Source organism: Perca fluviatilis, chromosome 2, assembly GCF_010015445.1.
Source record: "Perca fluviatilis chromosome 2, GENO_Pfluv_1.0, whole genome shotgun sequence".
Taxonomy (NCBI): Eukaryota; Metazoa; Chordata; class Actinopteri; order Perciformes; family Percidae; genus Perca; species Perca fluviatilis.
Window position 1 is genome coordinate 29,491,026 of NC_053113.1, and position 17,530 is coordinate 29,508,555.

A 17,530-nucleotide genomic window follows, 5' to 3' on the forward strand; every position below is an offset into this window, starting at 1 on the left:
TTGACCTCTGGCTTCTCCGAAGAGGGAAGCAAGCCACATAAGTTCCCCTGCACAGGCAAAATTAACAAACGCTTCACTTCTCTTCTGGTTACACAGTTTCATCAAGCAATTAGAATAACAGCACATTAGACCATCACATAACCGATGTTTATAAAAAATGGTGATCTTTATTTAAACCCAAGCTACAATGTCACAGGATGTACAGTATAACATAGTAACAGGGCATTACTGGCATTGTTTAAAACTTTCAAATTTCATTTCTCACAGGGCTAAGGGGAAATAAAGTCTTTACCCTTTTGAAACAATGTTTATCAAATATTACCGATGTATTGTGTACTGAAAACTACAAACAAATGCACATATGCTTAGATGTATCAAACAAAAAAATCAAAGACTGCATCTTCTTCAAGAAGCTTTACTGTAATAAAGGGGAGGTAAGAGTTGGGAACAAATCAAAACGTGTAGAAAATACCAACAACAAAAAAAACATACAGGTTCCTAAAAGGTCCTAAGCCTTTAGATGAAAATTTCCAAAACATCACAGTTACATGTGTTCAATAGAAATATTACAAGGGCTGTTCTGGACTGGCTCCGCATGATTCTGGCAGAGCCATCTACAAAATGTGTGGAGAGCAGGACGTCTGCTCTCAGGCATACATGTCCTCACGGTCTGCGTTATAGATCTCACCCTCCTGCAGGGAGGCAAAGTTTAGGAAGTGCGAGGGCCGGTGGACTTCATGGTAGAACTCCTTGGGGTTGGCCAGCTGCAGGTCGTACTTCATGTTGGGGTCATGACGAACACCTGGAGCAAGACGAACAAAATGGTTATTTGATAATCACCTATTCGGTCAATCCTATGATATGCATGACTTCAGACCAACAGACCTACCTTAATAAGCCATTGTTTAGAACATTTAAATGAGATACTGTGTATTAATCCGAGGAATTAAGTTATTGGCATAGTAAAATCAAACTGACACAGGGAAAGATATCGGAAATATCAATGTATGGCACCGATTTCTGTCACAAATTTAAACAAGCGGCAATATGGAGGATATGACAGAAGGCACACAGGTTCAAACTGTTTTAAAGCAGATTCATTTAGCTCAACTGATAAAAGTAGAAAACAAAATCATATAAAAGCAGAAAATATAAGTTCCTCTATTAAAAATAAAAACTATGGCTACTGACCCATGAAGTTGTAGTTCCAGGACACCTGGCCAGGCACCATGAAGAAGCCCAGGAAGCGATCAGAGAGCAGCATCTGCACTCTTTCATAGTGAGACGGCAGGTAGCCTTTAGGGTTGTTGCCCTTGTCGGTGTTCTGCCGACCCCACTCATAGCCACTGGGTGTCAGCTTGTAGGCTGTAAGCGTGCACGAGCCTGGGGTGAAGCTAAAAACGGAGGGAAAAATGCATTTAAGTACCATTCCACAACTATCACTTTAATATGTCGGTTATAACCGTAACACATCAGTAAAAAAAATGAAACAAGGAGAACCAAGCTACGGTTTTTTAAATTTCCTAAAGCAAGAAATTCTTCCCAGTCATCTTGCTTACTATGGAAAAGCATAATCGTACCAAAGACAGCAGGCCAAAAAACAGCGCACAGATGAAGGAGCAGAGTGTCCCGGTCCCACAAAGCAGGATTAGTTCAATGAGCAGGATAACTGCAGTGAGTCGAGTATGGAACCTATGCAGATCTGGACTATGGACTTCCAAATTTCACTTACAGCCAGTCACGGAACACGTACCTGCAGGTGATGATGATGGTCTTCTCTCCGTCCCACGAAGGGTTGTCAGCCATGACCTTTGCATGGGTGGTGACGTCCTGTGGTGACAGCTGGGGCGACTCATTAGGCTGGGTATGGATCCAGCCGAGGGGCTCCATTTCCTGTTTAAGGAAAGAAGTTAAAAATTGCTGGATACAACAACAACAAAAAAAAAAAACTATAAAAACTGTTACAAAGCAGCAAATACAACTAACAAGCATCCATCGTAACATGGTAAGAATGAGCTGGAGGATTCTCTCAAACGGCATGTTTGTCTTACTTTAAGGTATTCATGACCAGGCAGCTGGTTGGGCAGGTGGACAGTCTGGTGTGTCCCCCACTGTGGTACCATGACGATACAACGGATCTCCTTCACCTGGGGGTTGTCTGGTGGACTGGTGCCATACAGGTAGCCTGCAATCTGGAACAACACAGTGCCCCGTCAGTATATACAGACAGTTTGATTATTATTATTATTATTTTTTACTTTGAACAGGGGTGATGAGGGACCCTCAGGTAGAGATGTCAAGGCATGGATCAATATAATCAAAGGAAACAGTTGGTCTATAAAGTGCAATACTACGAACCCGCTACATACCTGTGCACGCAGATCTGAGATGCAGATAAACTTCTTGAGGACATTCTTGGGCAGGATGTAGGTGTAGCCCGTCTCCTTGATGTCGTCAGATGACACGTAGATGTGGTTGGTTCGGAGGTGGAGGTTGGCAGCAGATATGGCCCTGACAGATGAGGAACAAAGACATTAAAGCCAACTGAGATGGAAATCAAAAGTTAGGAGTGCTTAGTTACCCAAGGTAGGTTACATTTCTTTATGGGTCATAAAGTCATTCCGAAGTGGAAAAAAAATGCCTCAAAACAAAGCCTCTGCTTACCTGACTCTCCACTCTGTCTTAGAGGAGAAGGTCTGGGTCTCATAGTTGGAGGTGGTGGAGGTGATGATCTCGTCGCCGTGCTTGTTGACGGTTCGGGTCTGCGTGGCTGTGAGCTGCGACTGCTCTTTAGTCTGCTTCTCAATCTCAGCAATCTGCTGACGCTGCTGTGACGGAGCAGAGATTTCCATACCCAGGATGATGTCACGGATCTCAGACTGGGTCAGTGAGGCCACATTCACGCTGGATGAAGACAAACGAAGCATTGATTACTAAATACAAGTCTGGCTAAATTCTATTCTATTAAGTTACGAGACAGAAAATTAGCAACGCATTATATTTATTTCAGGCAAATATTCAGTCCATTAATTAATACTTACTTGTTCTTTTTGCCATAATCTGCCAGAATGAGATCTTTGAGTTGCACTTCCACCTTGATCCACTCTTCGTCAGTGAGCGTGGGCCAGATGTGATGGGGCTCGGTGATAGTTGTCTTGTCAGGTTTCAGGATCACCTTGGCCCGGTCATTGTTGACGTGGAGCGCTCTGAGGATCAGGATGAGTCGGGAGAAGGCCTAGAGATTGGGAGAGACCACCAAACAAACTATTTACACAGGGGATAAGTCAGCAAAAACAAATGCAATCAGCTTGGATCAGCTCATACGATACAGTGATATGCATCTAATACGATCCATTTCATCCTGGTCTGAGGCTCTGGTGGGACAGAGTGAAACTCACTGTGTAAGACGAGATTGTCTTGAGCCAGTCGTCATAGAGGTTGAACAGCACCATCTGAGGCTCTGTAGCCTTCAGGATCAGGTCTCCAAACTTCTCTACCTTCAGACAGGCCTGGAAGGGCAGCTGCAACTCAGACCCTTTGATCACGATGTTGGGGAAGTCAAGCAAGTGGACCTGCAGAGAGAACAATGGCATTAGATCTGGAAATTGGGAGTATATGGTATAGCCAACTTTCAGGAATTACACTGGGATTATCCTCCAAGGCGTGTAATTATTATAGCAGTCATTGGCATGCAAGAGTCTCACCTCCAGAGGGTCCAGCATGCCCTTCCTGGTTACAATGATCTGTTTTGGCTGCTCCTCCACGGGGAGGGAGCGAATCAGGGCAGCCACTTCTTCAGCTGTCTTCCATTTGGCCAGCTACAGAGACAAAGCAAGAAGTTAGTTAAACACGCTGATAGGAAAATAGCAACTTCAGTGTTTGTACCAAATATTTATGTAACCACTTCAAAAAAAGGGGGTAGGAAGGTCATTTGGGCTATATTTCCTATTTATCCACATTGTTTCTCTAGTACAAGAAATGAGTAAAACACTGTGACAATGTCCTTTTTCCTTAACATACAATTAAAAAAAGAATCACAGTAAGAGTTTCTACTAGGAAAACATCACTAAACATAATAGAAATCGGAATAATTCAAAACAAAAAGCAGAGCTGGTGATAATAAAAGTGAGTGGTGGAGCAGTAGCGTACCTGTCCCAGACGTTTCTGTCCAGCCCACACAGATGTGTGAATGATCTTGAGGAAGAGCTGACCAGTCCTGGGGTTGAAGATGAAAATAGCTCCATTGATGGGCTTTGTGGTCAAGTTACCCTCAAAGGTCTGTTGAGATAGATGGGGAACATGTGTGACTAAATTTAAAAAGATAGTTATTTATATTCCTATGCAAAAGCAACATATTTAGGCCATTTATTCATTTACAATATTAAGAAGCAATCCAAAGCAAACATTGTTGGGCCAAAACGACTCTTCATTAAATTGCTATCGGGGAGAAAGAAAGAGTCAGCCCTCACCTTGTGGATGGTGACTCGGTACACGTTGGTGTCATCCACAAACCAAATGATCTGGTTGGAGAAGAGTTCTCCATAGTTCTGCGAGGACAGGTAGGGCTCAGTGGGCTCAGAGGAGTACAGCTGCAGACCTTTGCGGATGCGCTCCCTGAGCACGTACAGGGCAGGGTTGGCCTTCATAATCTTGGCCATGGCCTGCTGGATCAGAGGCTTGCTTCCAGGGAACCAGTTACCATACGCACTATGAAGGAGATAAAAATGATAGTTACTAACTTGACATTTTTTTCTTTTCTCAGCAATATTTCCTCTGTTGATGCCCGGAGAAATACACTTCAGGGAGGTCACAGTACATCCACCAAACATTTATTTACTATTGCAGACAGTTACGTTCATGTAAAACAAGTTAGGAAGCTAGTGTGAATAGTTGCAAAGCTACGGAAGAATATACTTGTCGACATGAACAAGTAGATGCCAAAATGCAGGCAACAGGTTTTTTTTTCCCCACCTATAATATACTAGGGCTCACTTGAATCAGGAAGAAAACTATGCTTTGCCCTGTCAACCACCAATCAATGTTACTTTGTTACCCATCCCCGACAACTATGTTAGTTCATAAGATCGCCCAATTTAGCCAAATTAATTACATGGCACCCTATTTTTATGTTTCCCTTTTATAATCAATCAGCTGATATCTGCCATCATACTGGTATTGTATCCATGTTTGTAACAATCCTAACCTGTGGAGGTTGTAAGCCAGGTCGATAGCAATGAGCACACCCGTGGGGGAGGGGTAGATACTCATGTTGTCGGTGGTATAGTCCAGGAACTTGGCCCTGGCGTAGCGCTCGATGTCATGCGAGTCATAGTCACCCCAGCGTAGCTGGATGTCGATCCAGTACTTCTGTGTGGTGGTGCTGTCCATCACGTCCCTGTAGGAAGAGGTGCACATTTTAATTCATAGAAGACCACATAAAAAAGGACCACTTTAAAAAACTTCCGTGATGAGTTTACAAAGCACCTGGTGTAATTTTAATATATTCAGTGACATTTTGAAAATGAAAATATACTCATGTATGTCATGTAGATTATAACTTCAAAAGTCATACTTTGAATCAGCAAGCAGAGACGGTCGAGAGACGTTCCACTTGTATGATGCAAAGAGGAGGATGTCTGCACAAGATGAGTTCATCTTGTATGACTTCCTGGGGTGAATGGTCTCCTTCTGCACCGTCTCAATCTCAAGAGCATCCAGCTCCTGATCAAACACCTGAACACAAAAACAGAAAAAGTTATCATTGTGGTAAGAACAATTGCTAATAAAGCAGATAAAAAGTAATTTCACGAACAAACTTCAGTGTGCTACATTTTTACTGTTTCTGCTGCCAAGTGCAAAGCTAGTCCCTATCAAAGAAAGAAATCAAACCTTACCTGACAGAGATCCATGACAATGCTCTCATGAATCTTCTGCCACAAGTGAGCCCTAAAGATCTGAATGAGGGAGATCTTCAGCGTGGGGATCTTGCCATGCATAAAGATTCCTGTCAGGTCGAGTTGTACCTGGAAACCCACGTACACCTAAAGACAGAGGACAGAAAACGCAGGCAAAGACAGACATTTAGACAGTTCTTTATATGGGACTTTTTTCCTCCCTCTACAGGAACATAAAAATACATTCACAAATGTTGGTTGTACTAACGTTGGCTCTGTTGATGGTGGGTGACCACCAAAGTGTGAAGCGACGGTTGGGGATTTGGTTCAGACCAGACCTCTGGGCATTGGTCAGCTTTTTCCATTTCATGGACTCCTCAAAGCCACTCGCCTTTTCCCTAAAGTCCAAAAAACATTTCAAAGTTAGTTAACATTTGGTGAGGAAAATAGAAAAACAAACAGCTAGTGTAAAAGTACATTCTTTTGAGAGTTGTTTGAACCCAAAAATGATTAAACTCTTATCTCTCATATTCTTGCAGTATAAGCATTCTTAGTATCAAAATGCTCTCACCAGAAGAGACCCTCCCAGGTGGGAAAGTAAGTGCCTTTGAAGAGTGTGTGTTCCAGGATGCCCTCCACACCTCCCAGAGCCTGGATCATGTCTGTGCGGTAGTTGTTCAAGTTCCACAGTTTGCCATCGTGCCTCTGGTGGGTCCACCAGAATGGATTCTGCTTCAGCACCTGCACTCGGGTAAAACAGAGACCATAAAAATCTGTATGTTTACATGCAAATTGTAAGGATTTTTGGTACATTCATTTTAGACTTAAAACTCAAAACCATTGATCCCTGGCACATAATTTCATCCCATGACATTTTTGCCCTTCAACCTATCAGTAGTGTCGACCTCATACCTGGTACTGTTTGAAATCGGTCCTGACTCTCCAGCCTTTGTCATAAGCCAGTGTGTGTCTGTCCTTCTGGAAAAGTGTGTTGATACGAGGAATTCCTCTGTCCCACGAGTCCTCCAAATCTTCCAGGGTCAGACGCCTAAAACACAGAAAACACACTGCTATTTGCCTTGCTAGTTTCAGCTCACATTTAAAAAAATAAAATAAAATAAACCTCATCAGCATAGAACAGCAGATTGTAGGTCTCCAAAAATTTGGAAATTGACAAGCTAACAGGATTAAGACAATACCTGTTCTGGGCAATGGCCTCTTGTCTTTTGAGGGCATACTCAGCCCAAACCCTCTGGGAGTCAATGAACTCGCTCTCCCACGGCTGAATGTAACGATACAGGTTAGGAATCAGCTGGTCTTCTTCATGGCTCATTCCAGACCTGAAGTGGGTGATACCCACATCTGTCTGCTTGGACCACCTGGAGGAGGAGGAGAAGGATTAAAGCCCAGCTAGCTAAATTAATTTACTGACATGAGATCCAGACAACAGCAGCCTGCATGCCGACTTACCGCAGGTCTGACTGTGGAATAAGCACATGGCCCATAGACAGCATGCCAAGGCCGCCCAACTCTTTGGGAGTGTAGAAGACTACAGGAGGGAAACGGCTAGGCATTTTGGAGTTCAGGCCGATCTTGATACGCGTCTGGATCTTGTTCTCACACTTCACCAGCAGGTCCAGGAGCTCCTGGGTGTTGACCACAGCCTCACGGAAGTATGTCATTAGACCGATCAAAGCTGTGTTCCATTTGTTCACAATCTGGAGGTAAAGATGGGTTTTACTGAAATATTCTAAAATTATAGGAAATATGACTTTACATATATTAACATTATATGCTAACACTTTAGTTTTTTTAGGGGAAGGTGGTCTGCTGACCTTTGTGAATGTGGTGGATCCAGAGGCCATCAGGATCTGGCGCACTCTGTTGTGGAAGCGCTGCATCGATTCATCATCCACACGCAAGAAACACTGGGCTGTCCTCTCTTTGGTTACCTACACATGCAAATACAATACAAGAACTTAAAAATCGGAATGTGTGCATGAACACTTTAAGACAGATAGTTATGCTGTCAAAAGTTGTAAGATGCAAGTATCAGTACTTTAATGAGATATTTGTATTAAAAATGTGTTGTCTCAAACTGTCCAAAGCAAAGTCGTTAGCGTTACAGACGCTTTTCCAGGCATCAATTTCTCACCTCGTTCTGCAGGTTCCACACACCATCTTTGTGGGTAAACTCCTCATAGCTGGTGCGGCACTTTGGCAAGATGCGGCACTCAAAGCCACACATGTTGAAGAGCAGGTTGGGGTTGTCTTTGCTGTAGACCGAAACAAAGCTGTTCTCCCACTGGACAGTGGTCACTGATCTGGGCAGGCGGTTCTTGATGTCCCAGAACACAGCACGTCCACTGGGAAAAATAGGGAGAAAAAAAAAGTCATGGCTATGTCTTCAAATCCGGTAAAATAAGTATAATGACCAACATAGAATACAATTTAGTAATACAATAAACGACAAGTTTAACAGTCAAAAATCACAAGGTGGAACTTACAGGTTGACATCGTGCTTCATCAGTCTCATGCGGGCATCACGTGGCCAACACTTCTTGTTGTTATAACCCACTATGTTTTCATTGTTGGGGTCTGGGTGCTCCGTCAGGTACCTCTGAATCAGATCTCTGGCCTCGTCAGCAGAGAACCTAGTGGACCCATGAAAAAGCCACATGACTTTAATTGAACAAAAACCTCCTTTTTTCCCCCCATTCAATCTGTACTGCAAAGGCAGAAGCTATTAACTGCCTTTTTCCCCCTTTAAATCTTGGTTGCAGTTTGTAAAACTTGTGCTGTACATTTTCCAAAAAGCATTTCCAAAAGCCATATATGTTAAGATCAATTTTGGTGATTCAATGCTACCTGAAAAAGATGTGGATGCGGTCGATGTAGCGGCAGTACAAACGAATTGGGTGGGCGCTCTCCGTGGGGGTGTCTTGGAAACTGAGGAAGTCATTGGGCATCTGAGGTGGGCCGGCCATCTCACTGGCACGGTGCAGGCCCAGCACCAGCAGGTCCATCACCAGACCGTAGTACTGTACAATGAATGAGGCAAACTGGAGCCCCCTGATGATGCCGTAGGAGTTGGTGTGGTTCATATCCTAGATAGACAAGAGAAAATGAGGAAAACATTTAGATGAAATACCAGTAAAAACTTGTCTGCATCTGTAGGTTCTTATAAAGAGAGAGAGAGATCCTTATGAGAGTTTTAAGGAATTATATATTAAGATCATACAGAAATAAAATGAGTGCGTTTACCTTGTAGTTGATGACCACATTGTTCTTGGCGGTCATGTAATCAGCGATGTTGTGGTCCACAATAAGACGCAGCAGCCTGTTGAGCAGGGTCAGATCAATCTTCTCATACATCTTCTCGTAGCGGGACTCGAGCATCACGTTGCACTCTCCCTCCGCCGTCTCCCACACGTCCTGCAAGTTGTTGATGCCTGAAGAGAATTTACAGAGAGCCTTCAGATAATGTTTGACTTTTGGTCCTGCTAACATAACTGGAGTAATCTGATGGGATGCATGTTATAAACACAAGTTTAATTCCACCTAAATGCATGTTGAGGTATTAAAACAATATGATCAGATTTTAACACAGTTAAGCCTCTACTACTGGTTCTGACCTTGGCACCACTTGTAGACCAGCAGTGGTGGTGGTTCAGTGTCAGCAGGTTTGATCCAGGGTGGGAAGAGGCGTCTCTTGTCCGCCTCGTACCACAGGTACTGGTCAAGGTAGGCATCCGTGATCTTCTCCAGGGGCTCTACATCATACACGGGCACCAGATGACTGTACAGGTCCATGAACTCGATACCCACCTGCAACGGAAATAGTATTTCTGAGACTGACAGGAATCGAATATGATGGGTAAGACTCATGTGTACAATAGCAACATTACATTCAAGGTGGTTTACAATAAATAATATTCAGGTCACTTTTTCCTGCAAACAACCTAATCTTCATCCATGGACAAGAAATACTGTGCAACATTTTCCCCCTATAACTTATGCGTACACCTGTGCGGTTTGTGAATTGACCTGTGGAATATATAAAAGAAATGCATTTTGAACCTATGCTTTGTCCTTAAAATACTGCATGTTTGACAGCAGAAACTTCACTATTAACTTAAAGTATCTGCACGTCTTGGTCCTGACCTCTTTGAAGGCTCTCTGGGTGAGCAGGTGACGTTTGATCCTGGACAAGGCCTCGTGAGGATTGTCGTAAGCCTGCTCAATCAGCCCCAGCTCCTCCCTCTGACTCTGGTTCAGACGCGACTTCACACTAGGGGACAAAGAGACACAAACTAATTATGTAAAAAACAATATTCGGGCAGGATGGGTTTCCTGGTATGAATAAACATTTGCTAATAAAGTTGTTCATGTTGAAAATGTGTTTACCTGTACGCCTCCTTGAGCCTCTCCAAGGCCAGGATGAGCAGCTTGGTGTCATGTTTGTAGGACAGTGGAGGGAAAGGGATGGGCGAGAAGCGCCGACTCTCCAGCCAGTGAACAGTGGTGGTGTAGATGGCTACCGCCTCTTCAGCTGTGATGTAGGGTCCATCCTGTAGACAGAACATATTCACTTCATTAAAAACATGGCAAAATGTGAAGAACCTGAGCTTTAGGAGCTTGTATGAGATGCAATGGCACTACTTTTTATTTGAGTGTTTAGTTTAATGTTCATGTCATACGTTTTTATTAGCAAATACAGAGTGATTAGAACAGCTTAATGTAAAGAAACCGTAAGGCCGTACAAATAAAATGGTGAGGAGCAAACCGCAGCTGCGAGCCAGTGATAAATAAAAGTCGCCATTTATTTTAATATTCCTCCAGTTGATACGCAGAGGCAAGCATCCCAATGCAAGTGCTCCTTTGTGAGAGGACTTCATTAAAAATAACTTGGAATCTGTTGTGAGAGCATTATATTTCTGCTGAAAGGCAGGAGTTTGACAATCAGCAAAACTTACTAGGTTGTTATTAGACGGACGTGGGCAATGTCTTTAAGGTCACTAATCAAAGAGCACTGAAATATAACGAATTAACGCAACAGTTTATAAATATTGACAGTGCGAAAAATAAATACAGCTTTTAAAGTCTATGGAAAAGCCTTTTCAATATTTCCTTTTCCTGTTACCTTCAGGTAGTTGTGCTGTCTCTCCTGCTCAGCTTTCAGGTACAGACGGGTCAGTCTCCCCAGGTTCTTCTTGCACACAGTCTTGTCCACAGTGGCTCCGCGGCGGATTCGCTCACGGTTGTAGTGGGCAGTGTTGGTCCACCAGTCAGCTTTAGCCTTCACGTAGCGCAGGATCATGTTCTCAATGGGAGTGGGCAGGCCTGGCACCTGTAATTATGGGAAGGAATTAATCAATATTCCGGTCATTCTAGCACAACTTAAAGTGGCATAAATGTTTTGCAACCAGTTTATTATTTTTTTTTATCTTCTCATTGTGAACTTGTTATATAAAAAGGAAATGTTTCACGTATGGGTCTTAAAATAAAAAAGATAAATATTTCTAAACACAAATGCATATGCCAAGACTTCAGGTTAAGTTGTCCACAGTGCACGCATTATCTGAATAACCAAGTGTAAGGCAAATACAACTTGAAGTGATGAAAGTTTAAGCAGCCCAAGCAACATTACACTTCAATCCCTTGAACTGACTCAAGCATTTTAGGCAATTGACATTTTACTTGAGACACTGGAGAGTCAGAATTGAAATTGAGCAGCACGTTAAGGATTCTGTGATTAATCAACAAACCATCCCATCTCCCTTATGGTACTCAGCCACAGTGGAAGTGATCTCTGTAATGCACTGACCTTCCAGGGGATGTTGGCCTTCCAGCACCTCCAGGACTCACTGAGGTGCTGCAGAATGGTTCTGGCCTTGTTCTGTTTGATGCCCTCAGGCATCATGTCCAAGATGTCATGCATCACAGCAGCACGCAGCTCCAGGTCAAAGTGAGACTCCACACGCTGTTTGGTCACTGTCTTGGCCACACCCTTGGAGTGACGTCCTGTTGGGGCAATCGAAAACAATTGCTGGTTTGTTAGCTCCTGCAGATGCAAACCTCTGTGCATCATACCATTTTGTTTTGAAATAGCGGTCACGAGACAAACGTAGGAAAGTGGAAATTCATACCTTCAAACTGCCTGGCCAGCAGATTCCCCAGCCACCTCTCCAACAGCGGAGTGATCCCCCTCATGAAGAACAGCCACACTCTCCAGCCGGGAGCCCAGAAGCCACAACCTGGACCCTTGCCCACAGGACCCTGATAAAAGAAAATACACAGAATTGAATTGAAACTTCACGTGGCAAGCTAAAGGCAGGTTGTGTAGTAGTAGGGAAGTTCCTTCTGTGGACGCCAAACATGATATCTCCAATACACAAATTGGAAGATCAAATACAGAGGGTTTACTTACAGTGTTGAACCGGTAGTAGATGAGATGCTTCAGATCTTTGCACATCCGGATTTGTCTCATCAACTTGTACTTGTAGCGGTACATGCCTGTCAGCTGACCCACATGGGCGAAGATGTACTGCAGCCCATCAGACAACTACAATACATTGGCAAAATTCTAAGATTAGTTAAGTGTGAAATTACTGTAAAATTATCTTAAAAATCATTTACAACTCATGTTAAAACATCACCACCACTGAACCCGATACAAAAAAAACTGATCGTACTTTTTTTAAACAGCAGAGGACCATTTTTAAAGAAGTGGTACCTTCCTCAAAAGCATTTCATGTCATAACAGAACACCCTTGTCTTTTACATGGCAAGTAGTTAAGCAGTGTAAGCATCCTTGCCCTGAAGAATAGCCCTTTCCCTTTTACTGCATCAGACAACTGTCGGTAAGGTTGATCAAATTTCTCTTCCAGAATAAAAGTAAAGAATGCAGGTAAGTGTAGATCAGATACAGATGGGATGTGCGGTGCAAAATGTGTTGCTGAACTAACCTGGAAGGCATCAACATTTCCCAGTCTGTACTGCACGTGGCTGTCCACCACCAGCTTGCTGAGACGCAGCACCTCTCTGCACAAGTGAAAGGCATTACCGAATCGGGACTTCTTTCTTTCCTGAGGGACAGAATCAAGAACACAACTGTAGGTCAACACTGGAGCACCTACAGAAAATGTGGATTAACTAAATTTGGAGATTCTGATTTTTACTCATTTGTGTGCATAAGGCCTCCAAAAAATAAAAGAACGCAAGTTCAGAGCAAAATTTAACCTACATTTTATTTTTCATTTAGGCACGATAGTATGTCAACAACAGGTGGATCTGCCCTGGAGATTGTACCTTTGTAGTCAGTGTCTTGACAGGCTTCAGGTTGAAGTTGTAGTCGAGATGCAGGTAGTTGAGGTTCTTACGGTGGATAAGCAGATTGAGCATGTTGTAGCCCTGTCGGCAAACCTGCAGACCAACCTCAACCCAGTCCAGCTTGGTGGACTGAAAGAACTTTGTGGCCTTGAAGGAGCGGAACAAATACCTGAGAGACAGATGGAATATCTTAACCGAAAAAACAAACTCATTGATAAGCAAAAAAACAGCTTCAATTAGAAAGACTGGTTAACAGGAAATCAAAACAAAGTGTTCAATGATGCTCACCTCTTCTTCTGGGCCTTGGGTGGTCTGTGTTTGAGAGCATTAAGCACATAGTACTTGAGCAATTTCTGGTATGACACACGCACTTTCACTGGCTGTCCTGCAGGGCAGTGCTCACGGTACCTGTAGAATAAATGAACGCCTACCATTTAGAATTTCTCAAAAATTAACATTTTACATCTAAATGAGATACACAAAATAACCTTTTCCACAAAGCCGACCCATTTGTTTGCAATCAATAAATTAGGACACATTTAGTCTCATTCCAACATGTTGGTAATTTGCTCACCAGTTCTTGATCAGGGGGATATCAATGGCACGCCTTGTGCGGCCAGATCTGAGGTTGAAGGGTCTGGGTGCCCACAGCAGAGCAATGCCATTAGCTGTGTTGTCTGTGTAGAGTGGGGTGTCCTTGAGGAAGGGCTCCACATATTCAGGAAGCTCAAACTCCTCATCGTCATCAGGCAGAGGCTCCTGACTCTGCGGGAGCAGGAAATTTCAATAAGAATTTAAAAAGGTAAGTTAAAGAATATTCAATTGTAAATAGAACCACTGGATGTAGAGAAAAGGGATCTCAATCATTTGCATTTTTGAATTCTGCTTTAACTTTAAATAATTAGAAGCAATGTCTGAATGATGAGGGGCCAACTGCTACTGCAGCCAGTAATACAAGTCACCATTAATTTCAATGTTCCTCCAGTTCTTACGCACAGGCAAGCAGACCAATGCAAGTGCGCCTTTGTAAGAGGACTTAGTTCAAGACTTCACATGTGATTTTGTGAGGGAATTACATTCATCTTTTCACAGCTGCCACAATCATCCACACTAACCTTGACAGAATGTCTGTGTGAAATTGGGTTGATCAGCGGGTCAAAGTAGAACGCTGGGAGATCTGGATCCTCGGTCTTGATAAACACCACGTTGGGTGTATGATACCTGCAGGGATAGAGTCATTAGTATCTACTAATTTTTAACAGCCAATGTGACAAATATTTGAGCAAATTTAGTCATTTGATGATTGACTACATTTTTATTTGAATTACTTTTTAATAAACTGCAACTTCAAGAAATAATTTTTACCAGGTTAGGTGGACGTGGTGTGGCAAGTTGTTGTACAGGTAGGGGAAGGCGATTTTGTACTCTGTCCTGATAGGCTGTCGGATGATGATCTTGTTGATGTCATTGAACTCATTCCAGTCTTCATCCCTGCAGAAGACAAAGATAAGGGTCACCTATGGAAAAATCTAGCATCTATTCTTACTTTTGTTTGGGGTAAAACGGGATTAACATTCAAACAGTTACAAGAAACATGCAAATTCTGAAAGCAAAATTAAGAAAAAGGTCTGACAAACATGTTTACATTTATAAGCATGCAAGTGGTAGTCATGTCAAGTAACCCTTACAATCCAATAAAATAAAAAAGTAACAGTGTAAAGCATGTAGGTCTGTCATTATTAAAAAGGAGGGTGGTCCTTACTGGAGGTTGATGTCCCTGACCAGTGGCTCAAACTTCGGTCCTCCAGGGATGGCCATATTCAAGGCCTTTGACGTAAAGAAGGCCTTGAGGTCAAACAGATAAAAGTAATTGAAATCCACCAGGTCAGTGAGCAGCTGATTGGCCAGGCGGTACAGTGTGGACATCATGGGCAGTGTGAACTGCCAGCGACGGTAGGTGGTGCCGTTCACAAACCTGAAGAGGACACAAATGAATTATTGTTTGATTCTGCTAGCTACACATCAGCTGAATATATAAAAAAAACTTTAAATGTTTGTCTTTAAAGAGTGATGTGAAGACATACTTGGCAGAGTCTTTGAGGGGTTGGTGCTCATATAACCACTCTGCAACTGAAGAGTCCTCCTCAGAGTCCAGCTCCATCTGGATGGCCTCCAGTGGTTCCACATCAAGGATGTTGTCAGCGTAGTCCAGTGGCGGCTCCTCATCATCAAATGGTGGAAAACGCATCCGCTTGAAGTGCCGACGATCACGCTTCTCACGCCGCATCATAATCCACATGGTGCTAGGAGGAGGATAAGAAATACCAAGGATTATAAATATTTCAGAAATTAAAATAAGTATAATGCATTTGATGTGCATTTCTCATACGTGTAAGTGCCATGTACTACAAAAAGCATCACACTATCTCTCTTACCCCCACTGAGCAATGTAGACCGGCTCTATGACCCAGGGGATTTCATTCACAAAGGAAATAGCTCCGGTGATGTGGTAGAGGACGGGCACGTCTCTGATCTGTTCCCAGGGCATAGGCATGTTTTCAAGCAGCTTCAGTACTGCATGGGGCATGTACTTGAGGGCACTGTTCACCAAAAACAAAAGATACTGGATGAGTTATGGCAGTGGTAATTGATCTTCTTAACCAATTAGCAAACAATTTAAAATGTTTTTTTAAAAACCAGGGAATTGTGCACAAAGACATTCAGTTTTAAGCATACACATGCATTACAGTATACTTAAAGTATATCTGAAGAGGTTAGTCAGCTTAAAAAAAACAAACAAAACAAAAGCACTAACTTCCATTTTGAATTCTAAATTGACAAGTTTACTACAGTATGATTCATTCTTACCCAAGGTACACCCTCTTGTCATGGCGAAACTTTCTATTGGTCATGTCTCCATGGTCCCTGATGATCTTGCGTACATGTTCAGGTGGCATGTCTTCCTTCTGAGCATCCACAAAGCCAAACTTTCTCTTTTCTGAGTAGCGCTTTGCCTGTAAGTGCTGCCATTTTCTTGCTGTAGAGTTGGAGGACATTTAAAACAAAATTAATCACGTTTACTTGGGATATCACATTGTAGTTTAAAAAAAAAAAAAAAAAAAAAAATCACACCAGGAACGTGCTGCATTGAGTGAAAGCCAACATACCTTTCTCTTGCAGTTTTTCCTCAGACATGTAGTCTGGGACGGGCACAGGAGGGGGTACACCTGGTGGCATCCCTGCAGGGACCCCTCTGTAGGGGAAGGTAGCTGCCATGGCGCCTCCCTACTGAAAACAAACACCAAACAATAATTTCAATAAAAATGTACCCTAAATGTGTTGCCTGCGTTTAGTTTAATGGCTCTATGCTATCAAGGAGGTTAAAAGTTAAAAAGAAGAAACATCGCATCTACATTATTACACCTAAAAGCCAAATTGCTGGGTAACTCACCGAGTTCAATGGCGAATAAGTCACGTTATAACGTTGCACACTATACAAACCATGCAGTTTGAGAAATCAGTACAGATTACATTGACACTGTTCTTGTTGGTTCAACATAAACTGGTACTCGTCTCTTGGCACTTAAATATACTTAAAAATATAAACTATTATCATTTTTTAACTTGGCTAACTAACGTTAATGCTAACATTAACGTTACCAACATGGCTTCCCATACGGCACGAACTGTAACGTTAACGTTATTAAAAACTTTAAGAACAGCAGACTTGACTCATTACCCGTTCAGTAAACTTTACAGTAACGTTACAAATTGCACTTAATGTATTGCTTTAGTTTGCAAAATATTAAGTCGATGTTTGCATTCAATTTGTTGATTAGGCCAAGCGTGGATAAAGCGGTAAGCTAGCACACTGCTAAACTAGCATAGCAGCAGCTAACGACTGAATGTTGAGTAAAAAAAATCGAAAATGCTTACAACACCACACACCTCGCTACCTTTACTCCCCGTGTAAGTTCTTAACGTTGAAGACCGCCGTGTTCCACAAACAAGCTGCTACCACAACATTTCTCTTTCAAAGTTGTATTGTCCTTTTTCCGTTTCACTGTTGTGTTGATTTGTCTTCATAAAACTGCATCACGCACGACGGCGGCCACACGATGAACGCAGTTCAGTGGAAATCACAGACAACAAGTACGCCGGATATAAGTATGTTTTTACGCTAAACAGTTAGGGCTTTACGTCGAAAAAAATACGCAAACGTTGGACAAGCGCAATTTTGCAAGTACCCGGATGATTACGTTTCCGGCGCACTACTGCCCCCTGCAGCTTTGGGGTGTAGCCTA

The 17,530-nt window shown here is 42.7% G+C and overlaps 1 protein-coding gene across 2 annotated transcripts; it reads right to left on the reverse strand.

Moving 5' to 3' along the window:
* Window positions 1–138: 138 nt before the first annotated feature.
* prpf8 (pre-mRNA processing factor 8) lies at window positions 139–17,354 on the reverse strand. 2 transcript variants are annotated; one of them, XM_039778721.1, is made up of 43 exons: window positions 17,175–17,354; window positions 16,394–16,514; window positions 16,095–16,263; window positions 15,662–15,826; window positions 15,311–15,529; window positions 14,989–15,201; window positions 14,592–14,717; window positions 14,342–14,447; window positions 13,801–13,991; window positions 13,515–13,634; window positions 13,206–13,395; window positions 12,863–12,982; window positions 12,325–12,459; window positions 12,044–12,173; window positions 11,722–11,918; window positions 11,038–11,244; window positions 10,302–10,465; window positions 10,059–10,185; window positions 9,530–9,722; window positions 9,159–9,346; window positions 8,763–9,001; window positions 8,402–8,548; window positions 8,050–8,260; window positions 7,730–7,846; window positions 7,365–7,612; window positions 7,094–7,273; window positions 6,807–6,942; window positions 6,466–6,635; window positions 6,163–6,292; window positions 5,895–6,041; window positions 5,573–5,733; window positions 5,204–5,395; window positions 4,470–4,707; window positions 4,150–4,278; window positions 3,705–3,818; window positions 3,399–3,572; window positions 3,042–3,235; window positions 2,665–2,904; window positions 2,370–2,511; window positions 2,052–2,192; window positions 1,754–1,893; window positions 1,192–1,394; window positions 139–802 (listed from the first exon to the last, which is right to left on the reverse strand). In XM_039778721.1, the coding sequence occupies exons 2-43, from the start codon at window positions 16,500–16,502 to the stop codon at window positions 648–650; spliced, it is 7,017 nt and encodes a 2,338-aa protein (XP_039634655.1). In that variant the 5' UTR covers window positions 16,503–16,514; window positions 17,175–17,354; the 3' UTR covers window positions 139–647. The 2 variants fall into 2 exon arrangements, with proteins under 2 accessions (XP_039634655.1, XP_039634654.1); XM_039778720.1 differs by having other exon boundaries at window positions 648–802; window positions 16,394–16,511.
* Between the last annotated feature and the right edge of the window lie 176 nt (window positions 17,355–17,530).